Source organism: Lemur catta, chromosome 17, assembly GCF_020740605.2.
Source record: "Lemur catta isolate mLemCat1 chromosome 17, mLemCat1.pri, whole genome shotgun sequence".
NCBI lineage: Eukaryota > Metazoa > Chordata > Mammalia > Primates > Lemuridae > Lemur > Lemur catta.
Genome location: NC_059144.1, coordinates 41,245,960 through 41,272,903, shown reverse-complemented (window position 1 = coordinate 41,272,903; position 26,944 = coordinate 41,245,960). Strand labels below are relative to the sequence as shown.

Sequence of the window (26,944 nt, the reverse complement as noted above, 5' to 3'; positions counted from 1 at the left end):
CATGAGACCATGGGCAAGTCACCTGACCACTTCTCACTGGAGCCTGCTTGTCTGTGGAAGTCTCTGCACGGCCTGCCCCTGCCTCCTAACACATAACAGTATGGAATTAGCACTTCAAAATGACAAGCCTGGCTGGGCAAGGCAGCTCACGCCTATAATCCTGATGCTTTGGAAGGCCAAGGCAGAAGGATCGCTTGAGCCCAGGCGTTTGAGACCAGTCTGAGCAACACAGCAAGACCTCATCTCTACAAAAAAATTAAAAAAAAAATATATTAGCCAGGTGTGTTGGTGCACACATGTAGTCCCAGCTACTTGGGAGGGTGAGGCAGGAGGATCATTTGAGCCCAGGAGTTTGAGGTTACAGTGAGCTGTGATCAGACCACTGCACTCCAGCCTGGGAAACAGCGAGACCCTGTCTCAATTTGTAATTTTTTTTTGGTCATGGGCTTTCTGTAGTCAAGGAAAAAAAAAGTATAGTTTTTTAAAAAAGCAAAAAAACAAAATGACAAGCCTCCCTCAAAATACCAGGGGTGATGCTAATGATGACAGCTAGGGCTCAGCATCTTGGGGACTAGCTTAAAGGGCCAGAGTGAGAGTGTTCCTTCACTCCCAGGTATAAAGTGGGGGAGTGAGGATATACAGGTATGTCTGAGCATGGCAGGGAACAAGAGCTCAAATCGAAACCGCTTAGAAGAAAGAGTCAGCTGGGCACGGTGCTCACACCTGTAGTTCCAGCTACTCGGGAGTCTGAGGTAGGAGGATCATGTGAGCCCAGGAGTTTGACAGCAGCCTGGGCAACACAGTAAGATCCTGTCTCAGAAGAAGAAAGAAAAAGGCATCGTGGTCTATTCCAGCTCAACAAATGAGATCTCCACTGCAAAATCTCCCCAAGTTATGTCCTTCACGATGCTCTTGTAAACACAGGGCTCTATAGACAAGTTTGGGAAAGACTATAACTATATTCCCCACTTAAAAATTTACAATATATGTTAGCTGAAAAGTCTTCCAGTTCATAAACTTGTTAAATTTTATTTAACCCAGGATTTCCTAAACTCTTTTTTGACTATAGAGCCTTTTTCGTCTAACTGTCATTAATATCATTTCCAAGGGATACATTTTAAGAAATGTCACTTTACTACATTAAAAATAACATGCCTCAAATATTCATAATTAGTAGTTCTCATTATTTTTGGTCTTAAAATTGTAGGCATCAAATGTTCTGTTCATTAGGTGTTTGGTTTACTTTATGGGATTTAAAAGCCAGAGGAACAAATAAAAGACATAGGTGCGCGGTATCTGGCTCTGAGGATTTGCCCTGCTGCCAGGGAAATCTCAAGTGACCTCTAAAACAGGGAAAGGGAGAAGGATTCGCTCTGGGTAAGCCACACACGACCACACAGAGGCCGAACTCACCGCACAAGAAGGCCACGGTCCGTAGGGTTTGCTGCATGAGGATCTGGGTGACCGGGGAGAGGTTATGGTGGGTATAGTGCGACATCACGATGCCTGAGAACAAGATGGCCATGATGCCTAGAGAGGGAGGGAGGGTCAAAGTGCACAGACATGAACAGAACAGAAAAGCACCTGCCACGTGATACCCAAATCAGATCTCTCACTTCCTACAAGTCCCTGGAGCCTAGAGTATTAGGGGTTTTAAGTAAAAGAAAAAGAAAATAATACCTAAGGCCTCCCAGAGGCTTCAGAGAAATGCCAAGGGCCCCTTCTCTCTGGTAGCTTCATTACTAACTGAGTGACTTTGGGCCAAGTTACTTCCCCTGCCAGAGCCTGAGTTTTCTCCTCTGTACAGTGGGACTAATAGTGCCCACTCATGGAACTGTTAGGAGGGTGAGTGAAAACTAGCCATGCAAAGTGCCCATCACAGCACCAGGGCTTAAATGGTGTGAGCTGTCACTGTCACCTAAGGATAGCGTCGGCCCTCCGTACCCACAGATGCCGATACGGAGGGCTGACTGCACTACGCCATTTTATATAAAGGACTTGGGCACCCATGGATTTGGTATCTAGGGAGTCTGGAGCTGATCCCCCGTGGATGCTAAGGGATGATTATATAAGGGAGCAGGTAGGGGCCTAGGGGGGCAGGTGAGCCACTCTGAGGGGCAGAAAGGGAGCCTAAGGATCCGGGTATGGAGAATGGGTGGATTCTGATTGAATTTTTAATTATTTTCCCTTAATTTTGGATTTTCCCATAATTATCATACATTGCTGTTATAATACAAACATTATTTTAAAAGGTAATATATCTTTTCTTCAGCTCTCCATGAGTCTACAGCCTTCTCTGCTTACTCAGGATTTGAGTCTCAACATTTGTCCACTGCCCCTAAATCACTTTACACAGGTCTCTTCTCAGTAAATCCCTGTCTAGGCAGTCTCTATTTCATGTAAGGAAGTTGAGATTTTTAAAAAGTCATCCAATAAGCTGCCAAATTATGCTACTTGCAAGCCAAACTTTATAAGCAAAATTTTAACTCACTTCTGCCATTTTGTAGAAATGGGGCTTAACTGGCTAACTCACCATTTATAAGAGGGTGAAAATCACAGCATTGCATTGCAGACTTTTCAGCTGCTAAGCTGTCTACACAATACCCTACAAAATATAGGAATCCTACTCTTTTTGTATTGCCCAACAGGTGTGGCCTGCCTGACAGCAGCAGCTGGGACATTTGATCTCCTAACCCTCCTAGATAATAGCAGATGCCTCTGCTCTTTCGTTTTTCCCTGACAGGGAGATTCGAGCAATGCTTCCCGGAAGACACAACTGACAACGGGCAAAAGGAAACACAAGGGCAGGAAATTCCTTCACTGGCTACAGGAGAGCTCTTTGGAGCTCCAGAGTCGTTCTGGATCACTGTTCCACCCGACACCAAGCAAGCACACAACAGAAACCTCCAGTTGGGTCCTCTCTAAATTTACTTGCTCCTCTCAGTATGTCCCTGCAGGTGACCACCAGGAGAGCTGGCCCTTCCTGATCCTGCAACAAAATTCGGGCACCGAAACCATCAAAAGGCGAAGCCACATGAACAGAAGGGTCACAAGGGTCACGAGACCACAACCTGGTCTGGGAACTCAACCTCCACCATCAGACTGGCGGAGGGAGGGCAAGGCACAACCGACTTAAGTTTTTTTTTTTTTTAGAGACAGGGTCTCACTCTGTCCCCCAGGCTGGAGTGCAGAGGCACAATCATAGCTCACTGCAGCCTTGAACTCCTGGCCTCAACTGATCGTCCCACCTCGGGCTCCCAAAGTGCCAGGATTACAAGCATGAGCCATTGCACCTGGCCCCCGTTGTGGTTTTTAAAGAGATGCCAGAAATCTGTTTCTTATGGGAAATCGCCAAACTTTTAATGATAGCAACAAATTCAAATGTTTAACATTTTTCTGTGTAGATAAACAAACCCTATCTGGGGGCTGTGTTTGGACCACACCTGCCATCTGTGCACTTGACCCACCAATGTTAGAAATGGGCCATCTGGACAATCCAAGAGCACTTTTCCCCAGGCTAGTGTGTGGTCAGGGCAGCTCTCAAGTTTTGGGCTAAAGGAAAGAGTCAAGGACGTGGTGGGTGCAGAAGCCTGAGGGCCAGCTCATGGGTCTGCCCTAGAAGCTCCCCCAAGTCAGGGGACTCTCCCTACCCTGAGCACCCTCACACGCTGCAGCTGCCACCTGAAGGCAGGGGGATGGTGCAAACTAGGCTCACTTTTATAAGCAAGATAAAAAGCGTGGCTATTTTTAAAAATACCTTAAGGAAGAATTTCCTTTAAGAAGGCAACATCATTTAAGAAAGCAGATAACAATGTCGCAAAATGTTCAGCCTCTTGGAAGGAAAGAGGGAAGAAAAAAGGGAGGGAGGAAATCCATGTCTGCTTGTGGTTAAATCAATTGTTTTAGATGTAATAAAGGAAGACAGTAAGGGCTCCAGTGTAAAAGGCAATGAATAGGTGTCATGGTGCAACTTCCACTGTATTGTACCTTACTGTGGGCAAAGTATGACTTACGTCTTGAGGGTGAGTCAAACCATACTGAGTCTTCAAATTTTGCTATAAAACATTCAGACTCACGGAGGTATAGCGTGAAAAGAGAATCGCCATTCACACGGCCTGCTCAGAGGTAAACACTATCAACACTTCAACATGCAGACTGCCAGTTCTTTCACAACGTGACTATAAAGTTTATCCATCTTTTAAAAAGTAATAAACAGGATATCACATATACGGTGTGTGGATTATCATCAGAGTGATTTTTTTCAAAGGCCTTGGCACATATAATAGAATCCCAGCTCCTTCTTAGGCCTACAGAGCCCTGCAGGGGGCGTCCTTGCCTGGCTCTGTCCCACCTACATTGGTCTTTCCTTCTGGAACATGCCACGTTCCCACACGCCTGTCTTGGACCCTTGGCACCTGCTGTTCTGGCTGCCAGAACACTCCTTCTCCAGGTCTTCCCGGGGCTGGCTCCTCTCACCACACAGGTCTGGGATCCGGTGCCACCTCCAGGGAGCCCTTTCTGTCTGCCTGAGCTCCCTGTGGTTCTGCGCTGTCAGCCTCTATCACATGACTCTGGTTTCTTTCTCCATCATTTCTCACTGCCTGAAATGATCGTACGTGTCTGCTATTGTCTTTCTTCTGCAGGCAGGAACCCGACCTTGCCTTGTTTACTACTGTAGATCTGATAGCAAGGATAGTTCTCAGCATAGGGTGGGCGTTTAATAAATATTTATTGAATGGGTGGATGAAAGACTTTTCGATTTTTCAACTTTCTTAAAATTTAATAATATGTCTTAGAGTTCTTTCCATGGTAGTACAAATAGGTTGTTCTAAACATGTGAATTTAGGTCAATGATCCATGATCCCTAGGTGTCCTGCTCCTTGGTGTTGGCAACCACTCACTATCAGTCCTTGGTGACAGCAAGAGGGGAGCACAGAAAGGAAGGAGAAGACAGGAGAAGTGCCACGTTCCCACTTACACTCTCACAGCACGATGTGGCAGGTCCACACAGCACACAAAGGCCATCCTACCCCTCTCTGAACACCCCGTCTGACAAATACCCTAAAGGCAAAGTGCAGACAGAGCCAGTCCCGTCTCCCAGAGGTAGATGGCATGTTTCCAGCCTGCACTGCTCTGTCTGGCACCATCAGCGCGGGGAGCAAGGTCCCTAAGGAAACGAAACCCCTATAAACAGAAAACACCGCCACTCTAAAGAAAAGACAAGAAAAACACTCCTTTGTTTTAATCACAAATTCCGGATGCATATATCTTTGCCAACAGGTACTCAATGATAATCTCAAGGGGGTAGAGGAACAATTTAGAAAAACAGAAGTAAAAATAGCTAGGCTCCAGCCCAGTGACTCACAGGTAATGTTTATCTAAGTGCCAAGGTTCAGTACTGATAAGAGAGGGAACCTGATGCCAGATGCCCAGATGAAATTATCCTGGTAAACTGCTTTGGGATTAAAAACAAACAAAACCAAGCCTGGCACAGTGGCCCACCTGTAGTCCCAGGTACTGAGAAGGCTAAGGTGGGAGAATTGCTTGAGCCCAGGAGTTCTGAGTCTAGCCTGGGCAACATAGTGAGACCTCATCTCCAAACAAAACAAAATAAAACAGGACAAAAAAAACCCACACAAAACCCCTGAGATTTACAGAGAGTTCGCCAGTGAAAATGGCCAGAGTCCTCTCTACTTTCTCCTTGGCAGGATCTGCTCACAAAGTACCCAGGTGTGACCCCAGCTAGTGAGCCGCAGGAAGGAGAATTCCGTTCAACCGAATCATTAAAAGCCACTGGGGATTTCCACTTTGCCCATAAAGAAATAGCTGCTACACAAATCACTGTCCTGATATAAACAACAGAAAACCTGATACAAGATAGGAAACAAAACTGTTTTCTGACATTGGATAAAAGGCAGGGTAGGGTTGTGATTCCGGCCAGAAGGCAAACAAACATGGTGGCCACTCTTTACCCAGAGCCCTGGCCAAGCTTACCGCCTGGAGGCGGGAAACAGGTGGAGGCTCAGGGAGGGCAGACCCAAACAGAGCCCAGCAGCCTGTCTTGCTGAGACGAGGAGACAGATTAGAGTAGGGGAAGCTGCAGAGAGAGAGAGCTCTGGAGACCCACAATAAAGTCCCAGTGAATCGTTGCCATGATCTGTACATGTGTAGGATGAAATTCCAAGAGACAGACGAAAGAACCACTAAAAAGCAGTAGGCCGGACAATTCCCAAAGCTGACACAGGGCTTGGAATAGTTTGCGTTCCCACCAGCCAAGTGGAATGACCTCAGAATACACGAGGTGTGAGGCGGAGGCCTCAGCAGGGCGTTGCCTTAGCTAAGCCACTGCTACTCCAGACCTGCCCTAAGTTTAAAAGTAACTCTCAAAAGGAATAAACTGATTCTAAGAGACTTAGATACATACCAGGAGAAAAGGCCAGAACTCTACAAAGGAATACAAGAAAATCTTTATGTACTCAACAACATAAAGTTCACAGTGACTGGCAGTCAATAAAAAATTAATAGCAAGCAAAGAGCAAGAAAATGTGATCCATAAACAGAGGAAAAATTAATTGATACAACAGACCTAGAATTGATTAGCTCACAAGGACATGAACAGAGCTATTATAAACATGTTTCATATGCTCAAGAATATAGAGGAAAAAACACGTATAGGATGAAGAGAGAGATAGAAGATATAAAAATAACCCAAAGGGAACTTTAGGTAAATTACACAATTATCTAAAATGAGAAATAAAATGGATGGGATTAACAGGAGAGTCCACAAGGCAGAATAAACGATCAGAGGCGTTGAGGACACAGCAATAGAAACTGACCAAAATGAAGCATATATGGGGAAAAAAAGACTGGAAAAAAAAGGCCAGAGCATATTGTGGGGCCAATAGCACGCTGTCATAACTGGAGTAACTGGAGTCTCTGGGGGGGTGGGGAGAACAGAAAAAAAGTTTAAAGAAATGGGTACAAATTTACCAAATTTGACAAAAGCTATAAACACATAAACTATAAGCTCAAGAAGCTCAGTGAACCCCAAGCAGAATATAGAGAATCACACCAAGGACCCTCTGAATCCAGTTGCCACACACCTATCAGGATGGCTAAACTTTTTAAAAATTAAAATAAGCATTGGTGACAATACGAAGAAACAACTGGAACTCTCTCACACATTCTGGTGGGAATGTAAAATTATAAAGTCGCTTTGAAAAACGTTTGGCAGTTCCTAAGAAAGTCAATATGCACTTACCAGATGACCCAGAAACCTCACTCCTAGGTATTTACTCAAGATAATGAAAACATGCAAAACTGTTCATAGCCACAATCGGGGAAAACCCAAACATCCTTCAAATGGTGAATGGACAAATAAGGACGTATAGGTTACTGATAAATGCAAAAACATGGATGTCTCTCAAAAACATGATGATAGCTAAAAGAAATGAGACACAAAGGATGACATACTACATGATTTCACTTATAGGACATTCTGGGAAAAGCAGAACTATGACGACAGCGCAGATCAGTGGGTCCAGTGCTCAGGATGGGCAGAGGGGCTGACTGCAGAGGGCACAGGGAGCCACGTGGGTGACGAAATGTACCACATCTTGACTATGGTGGTGGTTAAGTCACTGTATACATTCGTCAAAACATTCAGAATAGCTGCATTTACTGTATATAAATTATACCTCAACAAAATTAATACCAAAGAAAAACCATCCTATGCCAGAGATCAAAACATCTGCAATGGAGCCGAATTTCCAGAACAATGCTCTGAAGGGCCTCACTCAAAGGATGGGGTCAGACTGCTGGGGCAGAGCCCTTCCCATTCAGCTGCACCCCCCACACGGGGCAGGGTCGAGTCATGCTCCAGGCATGGTACGCAGCCTCCACGTCCAAGTCAGCATCCTTACAATTTAACAAACCGTGGACACAGGCTCGACTGCCACTTGGGGGCAGAAAGACCAACTAAGCCAAGCCTTGCAAACAGGAGCTGTTGACTGATTTCAAGGAGGTGAGGGCTCCAAGAACTGTTACTCCCTGAGTGGCCACTCCTCCTCCAGCTGGTGAGCCCCATCTTCCAGGACCCTGTCAAAGAGGACCCCTCTCTGCTGGGAACTGCGTGCCCTCCTCCACTGGGGTACAGGGAGGAGGCTCTGGGGCTCGACTGGCTGGGTTCCAATCTCACTGCAGCTACCTACGACCTGTGCAGCTTTTAGCTAATGACTTAACCTCTCAGTACCTCCCCCACAGGAGTGGCAGGAGCAATAAAAAACTGAATACAGGTAAGGTGTGTCCAATATACTCTGCTATTGCATCATTACGCCATGACTACACTTTGCTTGTCCCTCTGCGTAGCACTTAGTACGTGGTTTTATGATTATCTGTTCTGGAGGCAGTTGTATTAGAGGAGGGCATCTAAGCATCATTTCTTGAGTCAAAGACAATTAGTTTTAATGGCTGTTTCACCAATTCAGTTGTGACCTTGGGCAATTTATTCAATCTTTCTCAACCTCGTTTTCTCCTCAGGGACCTTCACCTCCCTCCCACCAGCTCTATGTTAGTCAGGGAGCCTCCTAAGACTGACAGGAGATAAAAGAAGGAAAGTGGGTCAAGAGAAAAGGTGCCCATGACACCAAAGTGACTGTCTGAGCTCCTGGATCAAGCCAGGCCTAAATCCCCTTTACGGCTTAAGCTCTTCCGGGTTGTGACTGTCTCTTACAACTGAAAGTGACCTAACTGACAAAACCTTTTTCACAGGCAGGACAACGTGCCATCACCGCAGCATTTCCAGGCTCTCTGTCACTTACCTGAGAGTGAGATTCCTTCTGCGAGCCCATAAGGCAGATAAGCAAAAATGATCATCATGCCAAACTCCAAGGAAGGCGTTTTCCTCAAGTCAATATGCTTTAGCACGTGAATGACAGTTGTTAAGGAAAAAGAATCAAGGGATAGTTGAAGTCACAAAACTGCTGCCCGCTGGACAGGGTGGCATGCACCTGTCATCCCAGCTACTTGGGAGGCTGAGACAGGAGGATCACTCGAGCCCAGGAGTTTGAGGTTGCAGTGAGCTAGGCTGATGCCACAGCACTCTACTCAGAGCAACACAGTGAGACTTTGTCTCAAAAAACAAAACAAACAAACAAATAGACAAAAAAAAAAAAAGCGCAGAAAAAGAAAAGAAAAGGAAAAGAAATAGAAATATAGAGGAAACTACTGAACTGGAAAAAGTTTTCTCTTCCATTCTGTTTATTGGTACAATATGAGAAGCTGTCAGCCAACTCAATAGAGCCTTTAGACTTCTGGATAAGGGAGTTGATGGGAAAATTCAACAAAATGGCAGAAAAACATGCCTTTAACCAGGCAAAAGAGTCTTTTCCGGCCATCTGTGAAACAAACTGCTCATGGAGGAGGGCCAGGTGGCCATCTCTCTGAGATGTAGGCTTAGGCGCACACAGAAATGGTCTGGTGTCTGCTCCTATTTTAAACGTAATGCATTTTCTACAGCAATAAAGGTGGCATTGGCCTGAACAAGCCTCTTTCCTTCTCTGGCTGGAAAAGCTTATGGTTTGTTAAACAACGAAATCAGTGCAAATAACTTCAATGAAGCACACTTTCAAAATCCCTTTTCTAATCCTTTCAGATGAACACTTTCAGTGGGGTAAAGATTTTCTCAATTTGACATTTTCAAAGCAAATTCTCTTCCGAGTTTCTGAATGTGAAAAGTGAGACAGTGGAAAATGAAAATCCTCTGCATGTGGTTATCATACTCTGGGAACTGAGAAGCCCCCCAAACCACTTATGATATCCAATAGTGTTCATATTTTTTAAGCTTTGAAAAGTGACACCCTAAATTTCACATGTTAAATTTAAAAATCCTTGAGTTCAAGTTAGACTGTTTCTCAAACCAAAACTAAGCACACAAATCCTCCTTCAAACAAAACCTTAGTCTAAAATCGGCCCCATTAAGGAACCCGAGAAACTGGCTGGAGATGGGTACAATCAAGAATAATCTCTGCCCTGCATGTTCAGCACATTAAAAGGATATTAATGCAGAAATTAAGCCAGTGAGAGTGCCGAGCGCTGCTGAGCCAAAGAACATTTTGAGGAAGTAGTCAAGGGCTTGTAAAAATGTTTGCCACCCACTGACATCTGACATATTTTTTCTTGTTAAACCTTCAGCTGTGCTAGGAAATAAAAGAAAACAGAAAGAAGTTAAAATGTTATATACAAAGTTCTTAGAAATTAACTTAGAACTTAAAACTTACTTCCTGCTCCTTCCCTCATTCATGCACTCATCCCACCATTCAATCAGCAGTCACACATTTATTGGTTCACTTTGTCCCAGGTGTGGCCTTAGTTTCTGGGGTTCAGGGGTGAGAGCACAGTCCTTGCCCTCAAGGAGCTTCCCCCAGGCTAATGGGGGAGAAAAACAAGATAAGAACTAATGACAAGCTGGGTGAAGAGCAAAGGGCTATGGAAACAGGCTGGGAATCTAACTCAGACTGGTGGGGGGCAAAAGAAAGTGCTTGAAAATATGTGGGCTGGGTTTAGATTTGGGATAAGAAGAGCTGCCCAGGTGAAGACATGAGGGAAAACACCCCAGGCTTAGGAACAACATGTGCAAAGGCAGGAGGCAGGGAGCCCAAGCATAGGTAGTGCACTGTGGGAACATTCAGGGAGCTGGAAGTGGGGGGTGGGGGAGTGGAAGGAGATAAGGCAAGAGCAGCAAGCAGGGGCAGAGGCTGGGAAGAAGCTGGGGAAGGTGCTGGCATTTCATCCTGAAGGCCTGGGGGAGTCCACTTCCCTTTTAGTACAGGAATCCTGTGGCAAAACATGAAATAGAGGCTGCGGCAAGATGTCAGAACAGAATGGAGCCGCCCAAAGAAGAAATGTCAGGGGTTTCCAGCCTAGAGGGAGGATTTATGAGGCATTAAAGAAAAAAAATTGAAAGAACTTTCCTTTCACCGTAACAGAACAAAGTAAAATGTCAGAAGTCATTAAATTCAATCGTTGGTTTTGTCCTCAAAGGGAAAAGGATTCTACTATTAGCAAGGAGCGGTTTTCATTAAATATCCTCCTTCCATCATCCCACCTCATCCTGCCTCCTGAGCGGCTCTCCAGTGCATCCACCCCTCTCCTCCACGATCCTCCCAGGGATATGCCTTACTCATCTCTCGCTAGACATCCTTGTCTTCCTACAGACCAACCCAGTTCTACATGCAGTGGCCTAAATGACCCCTTTCAAATGCAGACCTAATCAGATCACCAGCCCTTTCAAAACTCCTCCAGGGTTTCCTGGGGCTACCAGGAGGAAGCCCAGTCTTCTTAGCATGACCTGGCTCCTGTCCTCCTGTACCTCTCTGACTGCATCTCCTCCTCATTCAGGATGGGGCCATCCTGTCACTGGCACCTCCCAACAGGTCATCTTTCACCCTCCCCTGGCCCCAGCGGCCGTGACCCCTTCACACAGACTGGCCCATTTATAGGTTCTCAAGGTGCCTGACCTCTCCTTCACAGCATGGGAAAACTGTAGGTCATTAATTATTTCATGAGGACCAAGCCAGTGTCCATCTCGGGCACTGCCATAGGCCCGGAGCCTTAAAGCAGAGCCTAGCATGCAAAAGATACTCAATACCTTTTCTCCGAATCAGTAAATGAAATAAAGAAGAGTCAACAGTAAAATTCAGTGTCATTAATCAGCAATTCATGAATTGGTATTATTTTTAAAGCAGAATAATCTCTGATAGAAGGGGAGTTGGTCAAATAACCTTAGGAAGCCTTTTGAGGAGATTCATAGGACAAAATAACATAATAAAGGTTCTGAGAAGTTCTGCAAAAAAGAAATCTAACATTCACATGAAAGTTTTGCAGACTTACCCGAATGCACAATCTCCCCAATCCTCTTTCTTTCCCAGCAGATCACAAGTCAACATCCACCGTGAGGAAGGTAAGAGCCAACAAGGGATCGTATTGAAAAGTGCTTTTGAAGGCCATGGTCACCTATAGTTCCCAAAAGTGGCTCTGTGGGCCACACACAGCCAGGGTCCAGCCTTACCCCCACATCACTACCACGCTGGCACCCAGGCTGGTTTCACTGCTTTCTTTTCATATAGAGGAAACTGAGGCCCAAAGAGAGTGAGTAGCTGAGTGAGCAGATTCAGGGCTGGACCAGTGGTTTCTGAACTCAAGATACTATAAATGGAAGTAGAATGTGGACTCTTTCTGGCCTGGTAATTTTTTACGTTTTATTTCTTAAGGTTCTGTTTCTCATACCTTAAAGAATAAAAGACAGTGCTGCTTCAGGATCCATTTCGTGAGCGTTAAGCTGTAGCTGGAGAAAACAAGGTTTCCTCTACAGCAATTATTATAAAAATACATTGTCATACTATTAAATCAAAGCTAAAAATGATTTACTTAAAGTTAATGAAGAAACAAACATTTCGTTTTCTGGCACTTATGAAGGTAACAACGATAAAAAGGTGGTAATTCATTCACATATTCAGTTGCAAAGATAAATGTGTCAGATCACTTTGGAGACGACTGACTAGGAAGTACACCTTTTAAAAACAACATATGATTCTCTACTTTATAACTAAGGAGAGGTGACAACACCTCCTAGGAGCTGGGTGGTGGGGTTGTTTTTTTTAATATACTACTAAACAAAAACTAAACAGGTCTACCATGCCCCTTTTCTCTCTTCTCTTTGAAAATCCCTGCCAGCCTTCCGGGGCTAGCTCACAAGGCATCTCGTCTGAGAAGCTGTCCTCTAATCTTTCACGGTTGTTGTGTCTCCTCGTACTCAAGGCACTGTGTCCACTTCTCTCTAAACATCTTTCGTCACTATGGACCGAGTTCATCAAATCCAGCTGGTTTCTGAGCAGCATCTGGCACACAGAGGTCCCTCAGCAAATGCTGATGGCAGGTGACCAGCATGGTCAGAAGACTCAGCGAGGCTGATTCCTAAACCAGCCTGCAGCTCAGAGGGGGTCGGGCTAATGGTGGAAGAGGAGGCTGGAAACTAGATATGCACGTGGTCCACAGATCCAAATGTGGGAATGTCATCCTAGGCGATCGTAGCCTCCAAAAGCACTTTTGCAGTAAGAACCTTTGGCTACTTACAATGACTCCCTCACTTCTCATCTTAAATAGAAAATATCTCTGGCCTTTGTATAGCAGAGAGACCTGGAAAAACTCTGAAAAGGTCCTACCTCTGACAGATTTTTTTCTTTACCTAAATCAGAGACAAAGCGATTGAGTTTAGCTCCCAATGTATAAAAATAACTTCTGATGTCACTTCCAAGTTGGGCAAAATTCCTTATCACAAATGTTCGATATGTGTAGCCAGGATACAAGATAAAAGTAAAAACCAGAAAGCTAAGCAGCTTTCAGAATAGATCTTAAATAAGAAAAAATATTGCCATCAGACTGTTTAAAGGTCTTGCAGCATGATGTATGATAATTTCCTAAGAAAGCTACGGAAATGTCTGCCAAAAGGGAAAAACGCCAATAAAAGGGAACTGGTTAAATAGAACATGGTAAATCCACAGAAAGGAATACTCTGTAACCAGTAAAATGATGTCACAGAAGACTGTTTTATCAATTCTGTTCAATGGAAAAGTTACAATATATATATATTTGGGATATAAGCCCATTAAAACAAAATATATCTATACTTACACCAAATTGTATATTTTTTTTTGAGGCGGAGTCTCACTCTGTCACGTGGGCTAGAGTGCTGTGGTGTCAGCCTAGCTCACAGCCAAACTCCTGGGCTCAAGCGATTCTCCTGCCTCAGCCCCTCAGAATGCGAGGATTACAGGCATAAGCCACCATGCCCAGCCACCAAATTGTTAACCATAATTATCTCCGGGGAGTAGCAATGTGTGTGATTATTCTTTCTTTCTTTCTTGCCTGTGTGTTTTCTTAATTTTATATGAAGAATATGTGTATTACTTTTTGAATACCAAAAATATTTTAAAGTTTGTTTATCTTATGGTCTGTTGAGCACCTCTTGCAATTAGCCAGTATCTGGTAAGCTATACCTGCAAAGGCAGGGCAAAAACGGGGCAAATATGGTGAAACAATAACTGGAAGCAGGGGTAGAAGAGGAAAGGATGGGCTGGGCGTGGTGGCTCACGCCTGTAATCTTAGCACTCTGGGAGGCCGAAGTGGGAGGATCGCTTGAGGTTAGGAGTTCGAGACCAGCCTGAACAAGAGCGAGACCCCGTCTCTACTAAAAATAGAAAGAAATTATATAGACAACTAAAAACATATAGAAAAAAAATTAGCTGTGCATGGTGGCGTGTGCCTGTAGTCCCAGCTACTCAGGAGGCTGAGGCAGGAGGATTGCTTGAGCCCAGGAGTTTGAGGTTGCTGTGAGCGAGGCTGCTGCCACAGCACTCTAGCCCGGGCAACAGAGTGAGACTCTGTCTCAGAAAAAAAAAAAAAAAGGAAAGGATGTCACATTAACTAATGTCATATACTTTTCATATAGCATCCTATTAAACTGTTCAGTCCTCAAATCCAATCCTCTGTAGTCTCTAACAAAGCTTTTAAGAAAATGCTATTAATGCCACAGAGTAATTATGCTTAGCAAGGAATCCCACAACAAAGGAAACAAGCCAGTTTTCAGGTAGATGGAAATTCTACTCTCTAAGCAACAGAGATTGGCTTCTAAAATTCTCTTAGCTCATCTCTGATATACTATCCAGGGCTCTTTTCTCCAACTGCTTTTTTCTAGGGTGGTGGATGGAGTCTCCCTATGTTGGCCAGGCTGGTCTCCAACTCCTGGGCTCAAGCGATCCTCCAGCCTCAGCCTCTAGAGTAGCTGGGACTACAGGCGAGCTCCATGCTCTAACTGCTTTGACTGCCCGCGCCTTCTCTGTGTTTTGGCAAAAATCCTTGGGTCTCTTGCCCACACTTGTTAATGACCACCATAAAATGCAGAGTCCAAGCAAACAGCCCAGCATCAGAGATTATCTTAAATCGATTTCCTTTTCCCAATGACTTCTTGACATTTTATGATTCATTTTTAATTTCTCAGATCCCATCAACTAAGGCAGTAATACCCATAAACATTCAAAAAAAATTTGCAGTTTCCAAAGTAGCTTTTACATGATAGCATCTTAAGGCGGGACACCTGGTGGTACTACTATCTCATTTTACAGCTGTGAAAATGAGGGTGACATGCAACAGCTCCTAAGTGGGAGAGTATGGCCTCTGTCTGCTGCTTTTGTCTCCAATAACACTGCCCAAACACTGAGCCCCCAATGGCTGCTGCGTCATCATCTGGGGAACTTATTAAAAACCTATGGTCTTAGGCCGGGCGCGGTGGCTCACGCCTGTAATCCTAGCACTCTGGGAGGCCGAGGCGGGTGGATCGCTCGAGGTCAGGAGTTCGAGACCAGCCTGAGCAAGAATGAGACCCCGTCTCTACTAAAAATAGAAATAAATTATCTGGCCAACTAAAACTATATATATAGAAAAAATTAGCCGGGCATAGTGGCGCATGCCTGTAGTCCCAGCTACTCGGGAGGCTGAGGCAGTAGGATCGCTTGAGCCCAGGAGTTTGAGGTTGCTGTGAGCTGGGCTGATGCCACGTTACTCACTCTAGCCCGGGCAACAGAGCAAGACTCTGTCTCAAAAAAAAAAACAACAAAAAAAACCAAAAAAAAAAAACCTATGGTCTTGGGACTCACCCCAGGTCAAAGGACTCAGAAGCTCTGAGGGCGAAGCCTGGGAATGTCACATTTGATAAGCAGTTCAGTGATGCTGAGGAGAAGCTGGGCTCAGAAGCCACCACTAAAAGGTAGGTCGAAAAAGGGGGACTCTTGTCTCCTAATCACCCGTGGACCCTGCCAATATTCCTGTGGCACATGAAGGCTTATCAGGGCAGAAAGATAAGAAAAACGACAGGTGAGCCAAACCCCAGAGGACAAGAAACCTTAGATGCAGCTGCTTCGAAATATCTGACCCTTTGTTACAGGACCTTTAGTTCTGTCACCCACAGAAGCAGTTTGTTCCCTCTACCCCACACTTACTTGGTCAGGACAATGGAGACTGCATCGTTGAGAATACTTTCCCCAAACACCAGCATGTTGAGCACAGGGTCCACGTGGAGTGCATTGAAAATGGCAATGGTGGCCACTGGATCGACGGCCGATATCAGGGAGCCAAACGCGAAACTGCAAGAGAAAAGGAAGGGGAGATTCTGAAGTGCATGTCACTTGCGCCACGTATCAAAGCACCAGAGTCAAAGCCTGCATTTAACATAACATGTAGTACACACTGGCGCTGAAGTAACTACAGCAGATGGTGTCTTTTCTCCACTTCTCTGCTAGCGGAGCGGTGCAAGGCCCACTCTAAAACGAGTTGGTAGAACGGCCTGCTTTCCCACTGTCAGTACTGGGACTGTATTTTGACCAGCGATGGATGGAAGTCTTTTGCTTGGATGCATTACACACTGCCCAGCCCTCCTGGTCAGAGCGGCTGGAGCCAAACAACCCCTGAGCTTCTAGGTCTGACCTCCACTCTGCCCCTTGCCACCAGGCCATCGCAGTGCCATCTGCGACCAACCCCTGCCCCCACTCAGATTTGCAACACCTATGAAAGTGCCACAAGCCAGCAGCAACTCCAGCATTCTGCGGGGGAAGGGCGGCGTGGGTGGCAGACTCCGGCACTCATGCCGTCTCCCAGCCAGGTGGGCTGACCTCACTGACAGCACCCACAAAGATCGAGCCACCTCTCGCACGGCCCAGGCAACGGTCTAAGCACTTAACATACAGTAACCCAACACTCCACACAGCAACTATATGAGAGACTACTACTGGTGCCCCAGTGACACAGGGGAAAATTGAGGGACAATGACATCCAGTGACTTGTCCACAGTCAGTCGGCTAACAAGGGCACAGCCCAGACTCAAACCCAGGCTACCTGGCCCCGAGTCGGTGCTCCTCAGCCGCACAGTGGAAACAGTGACATCCACAGACTAAGACACATCTGGAAAACGGCCAGTGTGACACAGGAAGTAAACCAGGGTGATGTGAGCAACAGTAACCTGGTGGAGGAGTGGGTGGGAGCCACTTAGATCGGGGGGTCAGGAAAGGCCTCTGAAGAAGTGACTCATTTGAGCAAGAACCTACATGACAAGCAGCAGCCAGCCAAGCCAAGGCCTGGGGATAGAGGTGACAGCAAGTGAGCCCTGAGGTGGGACCGGGTTTGGCTGCCAAGAAACAGGAAGGAGGTGCCTGTGGCAGCAGGGGGCAGGGGCAGGGGGACGAGTGACAGGCCCAGGTCCTTGGAGGGGCCTTGTGAGGACTCTGGATGGCTCATTCTCTCAGCCCCCTTGGTTTGTCGTTTTCCCCCTGGGTGTCCTCACGAGCCTCTACTCCCTCAAACTGCCACGCCTGGCACTGCCTTCTTTCTCGCACAGCTGAATGGGTGGGTCTGCCCCTCTACACCACCAGACAAAACACGGAGCCCCAAGGACACAGCCTGCACCAGTCACAAGGCAGAGACCCTCTGCCCCGTGTCTCCCACGCTCACCAGGCTCATGTGTGGGAGGGCAGAGGACCAGGCCCTGGGCAGCCTCTGACGGACGGACGCCCGTACGCCCGTCTGCCCGTCTGACTCCAGGGTCAGGGAGAGGCGTGCTGGCCACAGGAAACGCCTGGCTGCCCGGCCAGTTATGGCTCTCTTTGTAAATCTGTAATTTGGCCTCTGGTTTCCATGGTAGCTCCCTGTGAGTGTAACAAATGTGAATTCATCTGGGAGGGCCTTGGGATCCCAGGCTGAGGACCTGACCCCACAAGATGGTCTCCCCCAGACCTGAGTTCCCTGACTTCACCTGTCCTCACAGAGCTTATCACATAAACGTGCGTCCCAAAGCGGGCAGATGCCGTGTTTCCCTCATGGGTGTGTTCCCAGGACCTGCACTGAGTGTGGCCCAGAGACACCTGCAGAAGGCAGGCGGCAGGCAGGGGGGAAGCAAGAAGGGAGGCGGAGAGGGAAGGTAACTCCACCAAACAACTGCAGACCTGGGAGGCCCTATTTTGCCAGCAGCTGGTCCTTAGGCCCTGGAATTGCAGCCCAGATGCAGAGCTTCTTGTCTCCCCTTCTTTTATTCTCACTCTCATTAACCACAGCCGCACCACAAGGGGCCACGATGGAAGGACATCTCCAAAGTGTATCCTGAAATGGTCTCTGTCCATTTCCACGCAGAGCACAGGAGAGTGGACAGCCACAGTTCTCCCTGCTCAGTGCCCACACGCCCGGTCTTGGTGACAGCACCCAAATTTTCCTCTGGGAAGCCACACCCCCTCCCACTCTCCATCCTTGTAGTCACGTGGCGTTCTAGGTGTGGGCAGGGGGCCAGAGCTTGGTCAATGAGGGTCACTGCCAGTCATTTTACCGGTTAAAGGAAACAGGTTGGCCCTTTAGGCAGGGACGGCTGAAGTGAGGGTGACATAAGCCTGGAGCCACCAGTGCTGCCAAGTGGGGCGAGTGTGGGGCAGATGAAGCCAATTAGGGGAGAGCTGAGCTGAGACCCAGTGAGAGGAGAGATTCTCAACATCGTGGCCCCTGGAGGCTGTCATACCAGAAGCATCACCCTGGGGACACTTCAGTTCTACAAGCCAACAAACTTTTTTTTTTTTTGCTTAAACTAGTTTGTGTTGGGTTTAAGTTCCAATGAAAGAGGAGGCCTGGCTGATGAACTTTGCTACAATCTTCTGACATCCTGAACTGGAAACGAGACAGCAGGAACTAGCAGATGAACTGATGAATGGAGAGCGGGACCCACAGATGGAAGGATACATGTCAAGGCAAACACAGCAAGATGGTAATCACAGAGTCTAGGTGGTGATCATATGGGTGTTCACTGTACAAGGCTGCAGCTTTTCTGTATGTCTGAAATTTTTCAAAATAAAAAATTGAGGGGGAAATGCTTTGTATAAATCATATAAACACATTTAGCTTTGACTGGGAATCGAAACTGAGCCAGAGTATTTCTGATAGTGAGTACAAAGTCTGAAATACACACGACTGAATCATCGAGAGGTCTGTACCTAAGGAGTCACATAACCTGGCCACACCTTCATGGCCAGTCCTTTGAAAGGCTGGAAGCTAGAAGTTCAACTTAAAAATGTGTTTTCTTTATGCTGTCACCTCAAAAGATAGCAACAGTAACAAAATAAAAATGAAATAGACTGGGATAGTGAAACAATTCAAGGCACTTAAGAGTGAAATCTCTCTCCTGCAGAAATATCACTAAAATGAAATCTGTGCAACAAAGTCATTTTTATGTTTTCTATAGTGCAGAGATTGCAAAGGTGGTCTGTGGTGCTCATGTTTAGCATGCATGGTGTTTTTGAAAAATTGAGCAAGTTATTAACATTTAAAAACTGAAAGATTTTCTACAAAAATCTAGAAATCTGGCCTCTTTTGAAAAAAATTACTTTAAATATCTAGTAATTCTGGGCCCATATTTTCACATAGTGATTATTAGGTGGAGGTGAGACGTGGCTGTCCCTTTCTGACAGGATGTGCTCTCCTGTTGGCCACTGTCCCATCCCTAGACTCACACCTGGCCGGCTTCCCTCTATCGAGTGCTCTGCCAGGCCTGCAGCTGTGTGGGTTTGCCACCCAGAGCAGTCCCTGTCTGTGGACAGTCACTTTCTAGCAGCAGAAAAAGCATCTGATGGAGACAGAAACACTACCTGGCTGTCAGTCGGCTTGTCTATGGACGATTCTTTTCCTCTCCTGCACCTGAACACCCCACCCACTGATTCAATTCAATTTCACAAACATTTATCCAGCATCATCTGTATCTCTAACCAGTTGCCTCTCAAACAGGGTGAAGGTTTGAATGCTATGACACCTTCCTTAAGCTCAACTGGGTTTAGGGCATTTCTGCAAAACATGTTGTATCAGTTCTGCTTTATTTTCAGCTCCTATGGAAGAGGCATGTGACTTGTTTATATATCAAAACTGTCTTACAACAAAAGCTCCAAAATTTATGTCCCGGGCAGGGGAAGGTGGTAAGTGGAGGTGGGAATGGGATCGGACTTGTTATCAGAGGCGCATTTCCCACGAAAAGAATTCCAAGATACTAGTCCCAAGTTGCTACGTTGCTGCTAAAGCCTGAAAGCTCCGGCTGGCCCCACGGCAAGCACCTGGGCGGGGCTCACCGCTTGGCCCCACTGCCCAGCTCCCCAGCCGGACCATAAGACCAAGCCAAGCCCCGATGGTGGACGCGGACACACGGAGCACGCCCGCGTACTCTCAGGGTGGGCAAACCAGGCTGCACTCTGCTTGGGCACTTTTTCAGCACTAGATCTAGTACCTTCTGAGAGACAGCTGCCTTGGTTGCTTCTCACTAAGCAATTATGGAAATTCCTGAGTGGACCTCCTAGACAGCACCTCACTGGAGAGTGCCCACCGGGGTAGCTGTGACGGAGGGGGGAATTCAAAACAGAGCCCTTGGCCCTGCCTTCCGCCCTCACCTCAAGCTCAGACTTGGTGGGAATCTCAGAGTAAACATTTCTTGCTCACTCTCCCCATCCCTAATCTCTCAAGAAGACAGCCTTTTATTACAGCTATTGAAAAGGCTTAGAAATAATAAATGGACAATAGAGCAGGGCATGTGTATGTATGGACGGGGCAGTTAGTGGACCAGAGTCACCGCCCCCAAAGCTTAAACCGAATCAATCATTTCAATCAGCAATGTTCTGACTAGGGATCTTCAAAAGTCTTCAATACAGTTTTGATTCATTTCAGAGATGTAAATTAATTCAGAATGGATTCTACAGCAGAAATCCTTAGCAAAAATAAATGAGAGAGGAAGAGAGAGAGAGAGAGAGAAGAGTGGGAGAAAAGCAAGAGGAAGAGAATAGTGAAGTACCATGCCCAGGAAGCAGTGTGGAGAATATTTTCCCCAGTCTGAAAAGCAGTCACATGGATGTTACAGTATGAAGGATTTACCTGTCTGTCATGTTGAGTTTAGAGATTACATCAGCCTGTAAAATAAAACACACAAACACACAGACACAAAAAAAACCCCTGGAGAACAGCCAAGAAGATTAAAATGTCCATTAGTGCTTCATTAAAACTAATAAGGACATTAATCTTCAGTTCCCAAACCACTTGAAAAATAAAGAAAACTCCTAAGTTTTAGTTTAAGCATGCATTCGATCATCACACAACAAAAGTATGGAAAAGAATGCTACATTTATCAAGCCCAATTAATGGCAGTGTTCTTCTCTAGAGTTTATTTCTCTTTGAGACTAGAAGCTGAGCAATGAACAAAGTTGCATGACAGACAGATTTATTCTGGTGCCATTGAGGCAGGAATAAAGGTGAAAATCAGATGGAATGGGCTTTAGCTATCAAGAGAATAGCTGACATGTGTAAGAGAAATCTGCCAGTCCCCCAGATGCCTGACACCCGCTTAGTTTTCAGAAGTGGGGCACACAAACTTTCTGCAACTGGCAATAAAGGAAAAGAACTGTGACATGCGTGGACATGCATAATGCAAAACTACAGCTACTACCCTCCTAGGGGATGTGTGGTCTGCATTAATTCAAATTAAAGGCCAAAGTACAGAACACCCCATTGATGCCACTGGGAGGTGGTTTAGCAGTGGCAGAAAACTCAGAGTATATATTTTTACGGGTACACAGTTTAGAATTGAGTGAACAGAGTCAGAATCATTGATTTTAAAATGTAAATTTTTGTTAAAAAACAGCATTCAACCCCAATTCAGTCTATCTGACAACATAGCCGATATTGTTATAATCTGAAGTTCTTGATGCTATATATTCTGCTTTATTTTTAGATATTCCAATTTAAGACAGTATTAGTTTGCAAATAAGATCAAATACTTTTGGGGATTATGGAAAAGATTCACTCAATTCCAGATACCAAAGTTCTTGGAGGACACTAAGAAACAATTTAACATGCCTTTACTGGGCCTCATGTGAAGCTGGGCTTTCCTTCCTTTACCCTGAAAGTGAAACCTAGGCCCCATGAGGTGTTCCTACCCCACCTCCTTGCACTAGCTCAAAGAATATAAGATTTTCAAGGTTTTTCAAAAATGTTTTTCTTACCTGACCCAGAAAATAAATTCCTCCACCTACTACAAAAGCAGAGATCGCGGTACCAAAAACAGCAAACAGGGTGATTGAGCCAATATTTTGAAAGAAGTTACCCTGTTTGAAACAGTAGAAATCAGAGAAAAGATTAGAAAAGCCGGTCCCATCAGTGAAGGCATAGCCCACCCACCCAGCCCTCCAGGAAGGCCTGATACTCAGTAACGGGCACCACCACCGCCCCACTTGGCCAGCTGGAAACCCGGGAGTCTCCCTGCACCCCCACCTGCTTCAGTGTCCCCTGTCCCGCACGTCATCTCTCACCTGCACCACTGCACAACTTCTCACAAGTCTCCTCAGCCCTTCCCAGCCCCTTTCCCTCCACTCTCCAAGTGCTTCCAGAATGATCTTTGCAAAAGACAAATCTGATTGTGTTGCCTTTCCCCTAACCCCCCCATGCAGATGACAGCCACCTGGGTTGGCTCCACCCCTGGGAAGGCCCCTAACCCCATCTGGCACCACATCCCCTTTGTTGTCTGGGTTCCAGTCACACTGGCAGCTTCGAACAGGTCGTGTTCCCTCTTTGCTTGGTGAACTTCAATCATTCTAAGATCTCAGGGCATTTCAACTCTTCCTGAGGGAAGCCTTCCCTGATCCCTCAACCAGTTCCCAGCTCAGATCCTAGACCACGCTCTCAAAGCACAATGACCCTCTCCTATAGCACTTGACATGGCTGTAATTTCGCATTTACTTATGTAACTATTTGATGGATGTCTGTCTTTCCCACGAGGCTGCGGGTTCAGTGGGAGCAACGACCACGTGTGCTTGTGCACAGCACAGTCAATGCCACATGGCCTGCCAGACGGAAGATGCCCAGTGAACAGGTACTGAAGAAATTAACTGCGCTTCGTGTCTGGTCAAAGTCCAAAGTCTATACAATTATTATTTTTCTTTTAATTAAGAAAAGGTCCATTATTACAGAAAATATCAAGATAATAGTTTATACTATCAGATTCTTCTTTTTGCTGTCCAGGTCTTTCAATTTTCTTTCACTCTCTTAGTATCATCATTAAACATGATAGATGAAATATGTTTCTGTCTATACTTTACAGCATTTAAGAGAAAATACCCAAGAGCAAGCAGCATGGTAAAATCTTTCAAATTTCCATAAAATTAAGGAAATTAAGCTGTTTATGAGAACCTTAATAAATTAGGACGCCACTTAGGAACCACCACCAAAAGGCTTTGATCGCCCTTGATTGTGGGTGTGGACAAGAGTCCCATCTTTCTAAATGGAATCACATCAAGCTAAAAAGCTTTTGCACAGCAAAGGAAATAATCAGCAAAGTGAAGAGACAACCCATAGAATGGGAGAAAATATTTGCAAACTACCCATCTGACAAGTGATTAATAACTAGAATATATAAGGAGCTCCAACAACTCAGTAGGAAAAAAAATCAAATAATCTGATTAAAAAAACAGGCAAAGGATTTGAATAGACATTTTTCAAAGAGCACATACAAATGGCTAATAGGTATATGAAAAAATGCTCACTCTAGCCTGGGCAACAGAGTGAAACTCTGTCTCAAAAAAAAAAAAAAAATGCTCAACATCATTAGTCATCAGGGAAATGCAAATCAAAACTACCATATCCGCCTGGCGCAGTGGCTCACGCCTGTAATCCTAGCACTTGGGAGGCCGAGGCGGGTGGATCGCTCGAGGTCAGGAGTTCGAGACCAGCCTGAGCAAGAGCGAGACCCCGTCTCTACTAAAAAATAGAAAGAAATTATCTGGACAGCTAAAAATATATATAGAAAAAATTAGCCAGGTATGGTGGCACATGCCTGTAGTCCCAGCTACTTGGGAGGCTGAGACAGAAGGATTGCTTGAGCCCAGGAGTTTGAGGTTGCTGTGAGCTAGGCTGACGCACTCTAGCCAGGGTGACAGAGCAAGACTCTGTCTCCAAAAAAAAAAAAAAAGATATCTGCATTCCCATGTTTTTTGCAGCACTATTCACAATAGCCAAGATTTGCAATCAACCTAGTGTTCATCAGCAGATGAATGGGTAAAGAAATTGGGGTACATATACACAATGGAATATTATGTAGCCACAAAAAGAATAAAATCCTGCCGTTTGCAACATGGATGGAACTGGAGAACATTATGTTAAGTGAAACAGGCCAAGCACAGAAAGACAAATCTCCCATGTTCTCACTCACACATGGGAGCTAAATATTAAAAAAAATTGATCTCTTGAAAACAGAGAGTAGAATGATGGTTGCCAGAGGCTGGGAAGGGTAGCAGGGAGAGGGGGATAAAGTAGGGATGGTTAAGGGGTATAAAAATGTAGTTAGATAGATAGAATGGACTATATTTGGATAGCACAACAGAGTGACTATAACCAACACTAAGTAAGGGTATACTTTACAATAGCTAAACCAGTGAAATTAGAATTTTCCTAACACAAAGAAATGATAAATTCCTGAGGTGACAGATACCCCAGTTACCCTGATATTATTATTACACATTGTATTCTTGTATCAAAACATCACATGTACCCTATAAAGACATACAAGTATTTTGTACCATAATAATAATAATAAAAGGATCCCATCTTTCACTCAGAAATTGTCAAGCCAGGGATGTCAGGACCTGCCATTTTAAAGCTCACTTCAAAAAGAGCATCCTCAGCCCAACACTGACTGTTCCAATAAGCCCATCTCCTTCAGGAAGTTTCTCTGCAATTTTGGTTTGGCTGCCCATAATCTGACATTCAATTCTTCTGTTTGGCATATCAATCTTTAGTGTACAAAGAATTTTAAAATAACTCAAGGCCAACACATAATTTGTTTTTCCTAAACAAAGGCTTTCATCTGTGAGTTTCTTTGGAAATGGCTGCTTTATTTTGTTATTTAAAAATAGATTAATCAGTCTTGGTCTGTTTATAGGGATCTAATTCTGATATAAATTACGTGCCTGGTTAATATTAATCTAGATACTGCAAATTTACCCAATTCAAGTTACCACATTACAAGAACTTCCACCTGCTGTATAAAGCAAATTTATCTATTTCTCTCTGACATTATTAACAACCTATTGTTTATACAATATTTACAACAGTTGCCTACTTAAGGCATATCAACTGATGATAATCTTACTGAAATTTGTATTCCAGCTCCAAGTTTATATTAGCAAATACAGCAATATTAAAATAAAACATTCAATGTCAATTTCCTATCTTCCTTGGGGAAGGGCAGGAAATAGACAAGAGCCTCTGAATTGGCATTTCCAACTTCCATCAGTCCCTTTCTCATAAATTGTCACATTTTCTGCTAGAATGTCATCTTCAAAGAAATGTTTTTCTAACACACTATTATTTTCCTCAAATTTTGAACAAGTTTCTCTCCCCTCCCTACAAAACAATTAGAAAATAAAAACTTTACATGATCTAATATAATATTCAAAATGTCATAATCAAATCAATTTCCTCAGCATTGTTTTGAAATATTTCCATAATCTACTTACACTTCTTTTAAGATTTGTTTACAAAAGGAAAGAGTAAAAGATGTTAACATTCAATTTCTTTTTGTTTGTTTCCTTTTTAACAATTATCTGATATCAGTAACAGTTTGTAAGACTTGGGAATTTTTTTTTACATTAACATCCTTTTCACCTTTTCTTTGGATAGATGCACAATAAAATAACAACTTATAAAAAAAATATGGACTGAACATCTTAGAATATTTTTGTTTTAGTACCAGGTAGAAAATTAAAGATTTAATTAGTATGCTTTTTATCAAAACACTCTTGACAAATTCAACTCTTAAGTTTATTAAGTTATTATTATTAGTACTACTAATATTAATATTACTTATTTACTTATTTATTTTTGAGACAGAGTCTCACTCTGTTGCCCAAGCTAGAGTGCCATGGCATCAGCCTAGCTCACAGCAACCTCAAACTCCTGGGCTCAAGCAATCCACCTGCCTCAGCCTCCTGAGTAGCTGAGACTACAGGCATGTGCCACCATGCCCGGCTAATTTTTTCTATATATTTTTAGTTGTCCAGCTAATTTCCTTCTATTTTTAGTAGAGACAGGGTCTAGCTCTTGCTCAGGCTGGTCTCGAACTCCTCACCTCAAACGATCCACCTGCCTCGGCCTCTCAGAGTGCTAGTATTGCAGGCGTGAGCCACTGCGCCTGGCCAATATTATTAATAATAGATAATAATGTTATTAGTAGTAACAACAAGAAGCAGCACTCCATTTATTCAGTGTGGTGGGTGGTGCCTTGCGTATATTCTCTCACCTAGCGTGAATCTCAAAGCAAGCTGGGAGGTAGGATTTTTGGTGGGGTTTTAGTAGTAATTTCTACTCTGCCAAAAAGGAAACTGTAGGGGGCAGCACATGATCAGCCCTACACCTCCCCAGCTCCAAAGTCCAGGCTCTTTGCTCTCTCAAAGGGCCGGCTTAACCTTTGTTCTTCCAACTTTCACAATTTTTAAAAAATCACATTCACAAAATAACTGTTGCATCACTAATATTCTAAGTTGAATCGCCTTACTTTAATACTTAAACACATTTATATTTAAATAAAACTCACAGACGAGGATAAAAACGTATGCACACACAGAGACAGGCTTAGAAGTGAGAAGCTCCTGCCCAGACAGACACAGCCACACTGAGGGTTGGAGGGCAGAGGCCAGCAAGGCTGAGACAAAGCATGGAAGTGGACAGAGGCCAGTGACACTGACGCCCAGAGAGCCAGGGAGGCGAGAATGGGTGGAGCAGCTGTGGGACTAGGTGGGGAAGGATGGGTGGAAGAGATGGAGGCTAGGAGATGAAGGGG

At 44.8% G+C, this 26,944-nt stretch overlaps 1 protein-coding gene across 3 annotated transcripts in view; it reads right to left on the bottom strand.

The window, feature by feature from the left end:
• SLC9A8 (solute carrier family 9 member A8) overlaps positions 1-26,944 on the bottom strand; it is a 64,150-nt gene that overhangs the window by 17,925 nt on the left and 19,281 nt on the right. For all 3 annotated transcript variants that reach the window (XM_045529248.1, XM_045529249.1, XM_045529250.1), the window contains 6 exons: positions 22,116-22,217; positions 20,992-21,026; positions 16,053-16,196; positions 10,058-10,196; positions 8,820-8,925; positions 1,414-1,530 (listed from right to left, as the gene is read on the bottom strand). In XM_045529248.1, the coding sequence (XP_045385204.1) occupies positions 1,414-1,530; positions 8,820-8,925; positions 10,058-10,196; positions 16,053-16,196; positions 20,992-21,026; positions 22,116-22,217 (643 nt within the window). The remainder of the gene's footprint in view (positions 1-1,413; positions 1,531-8,819; positions 8,926-10,057; positions 10,197-16,052; positions 16,197-20,991; positions 21,027-22,115; positions 22,218-26,944) is intronic.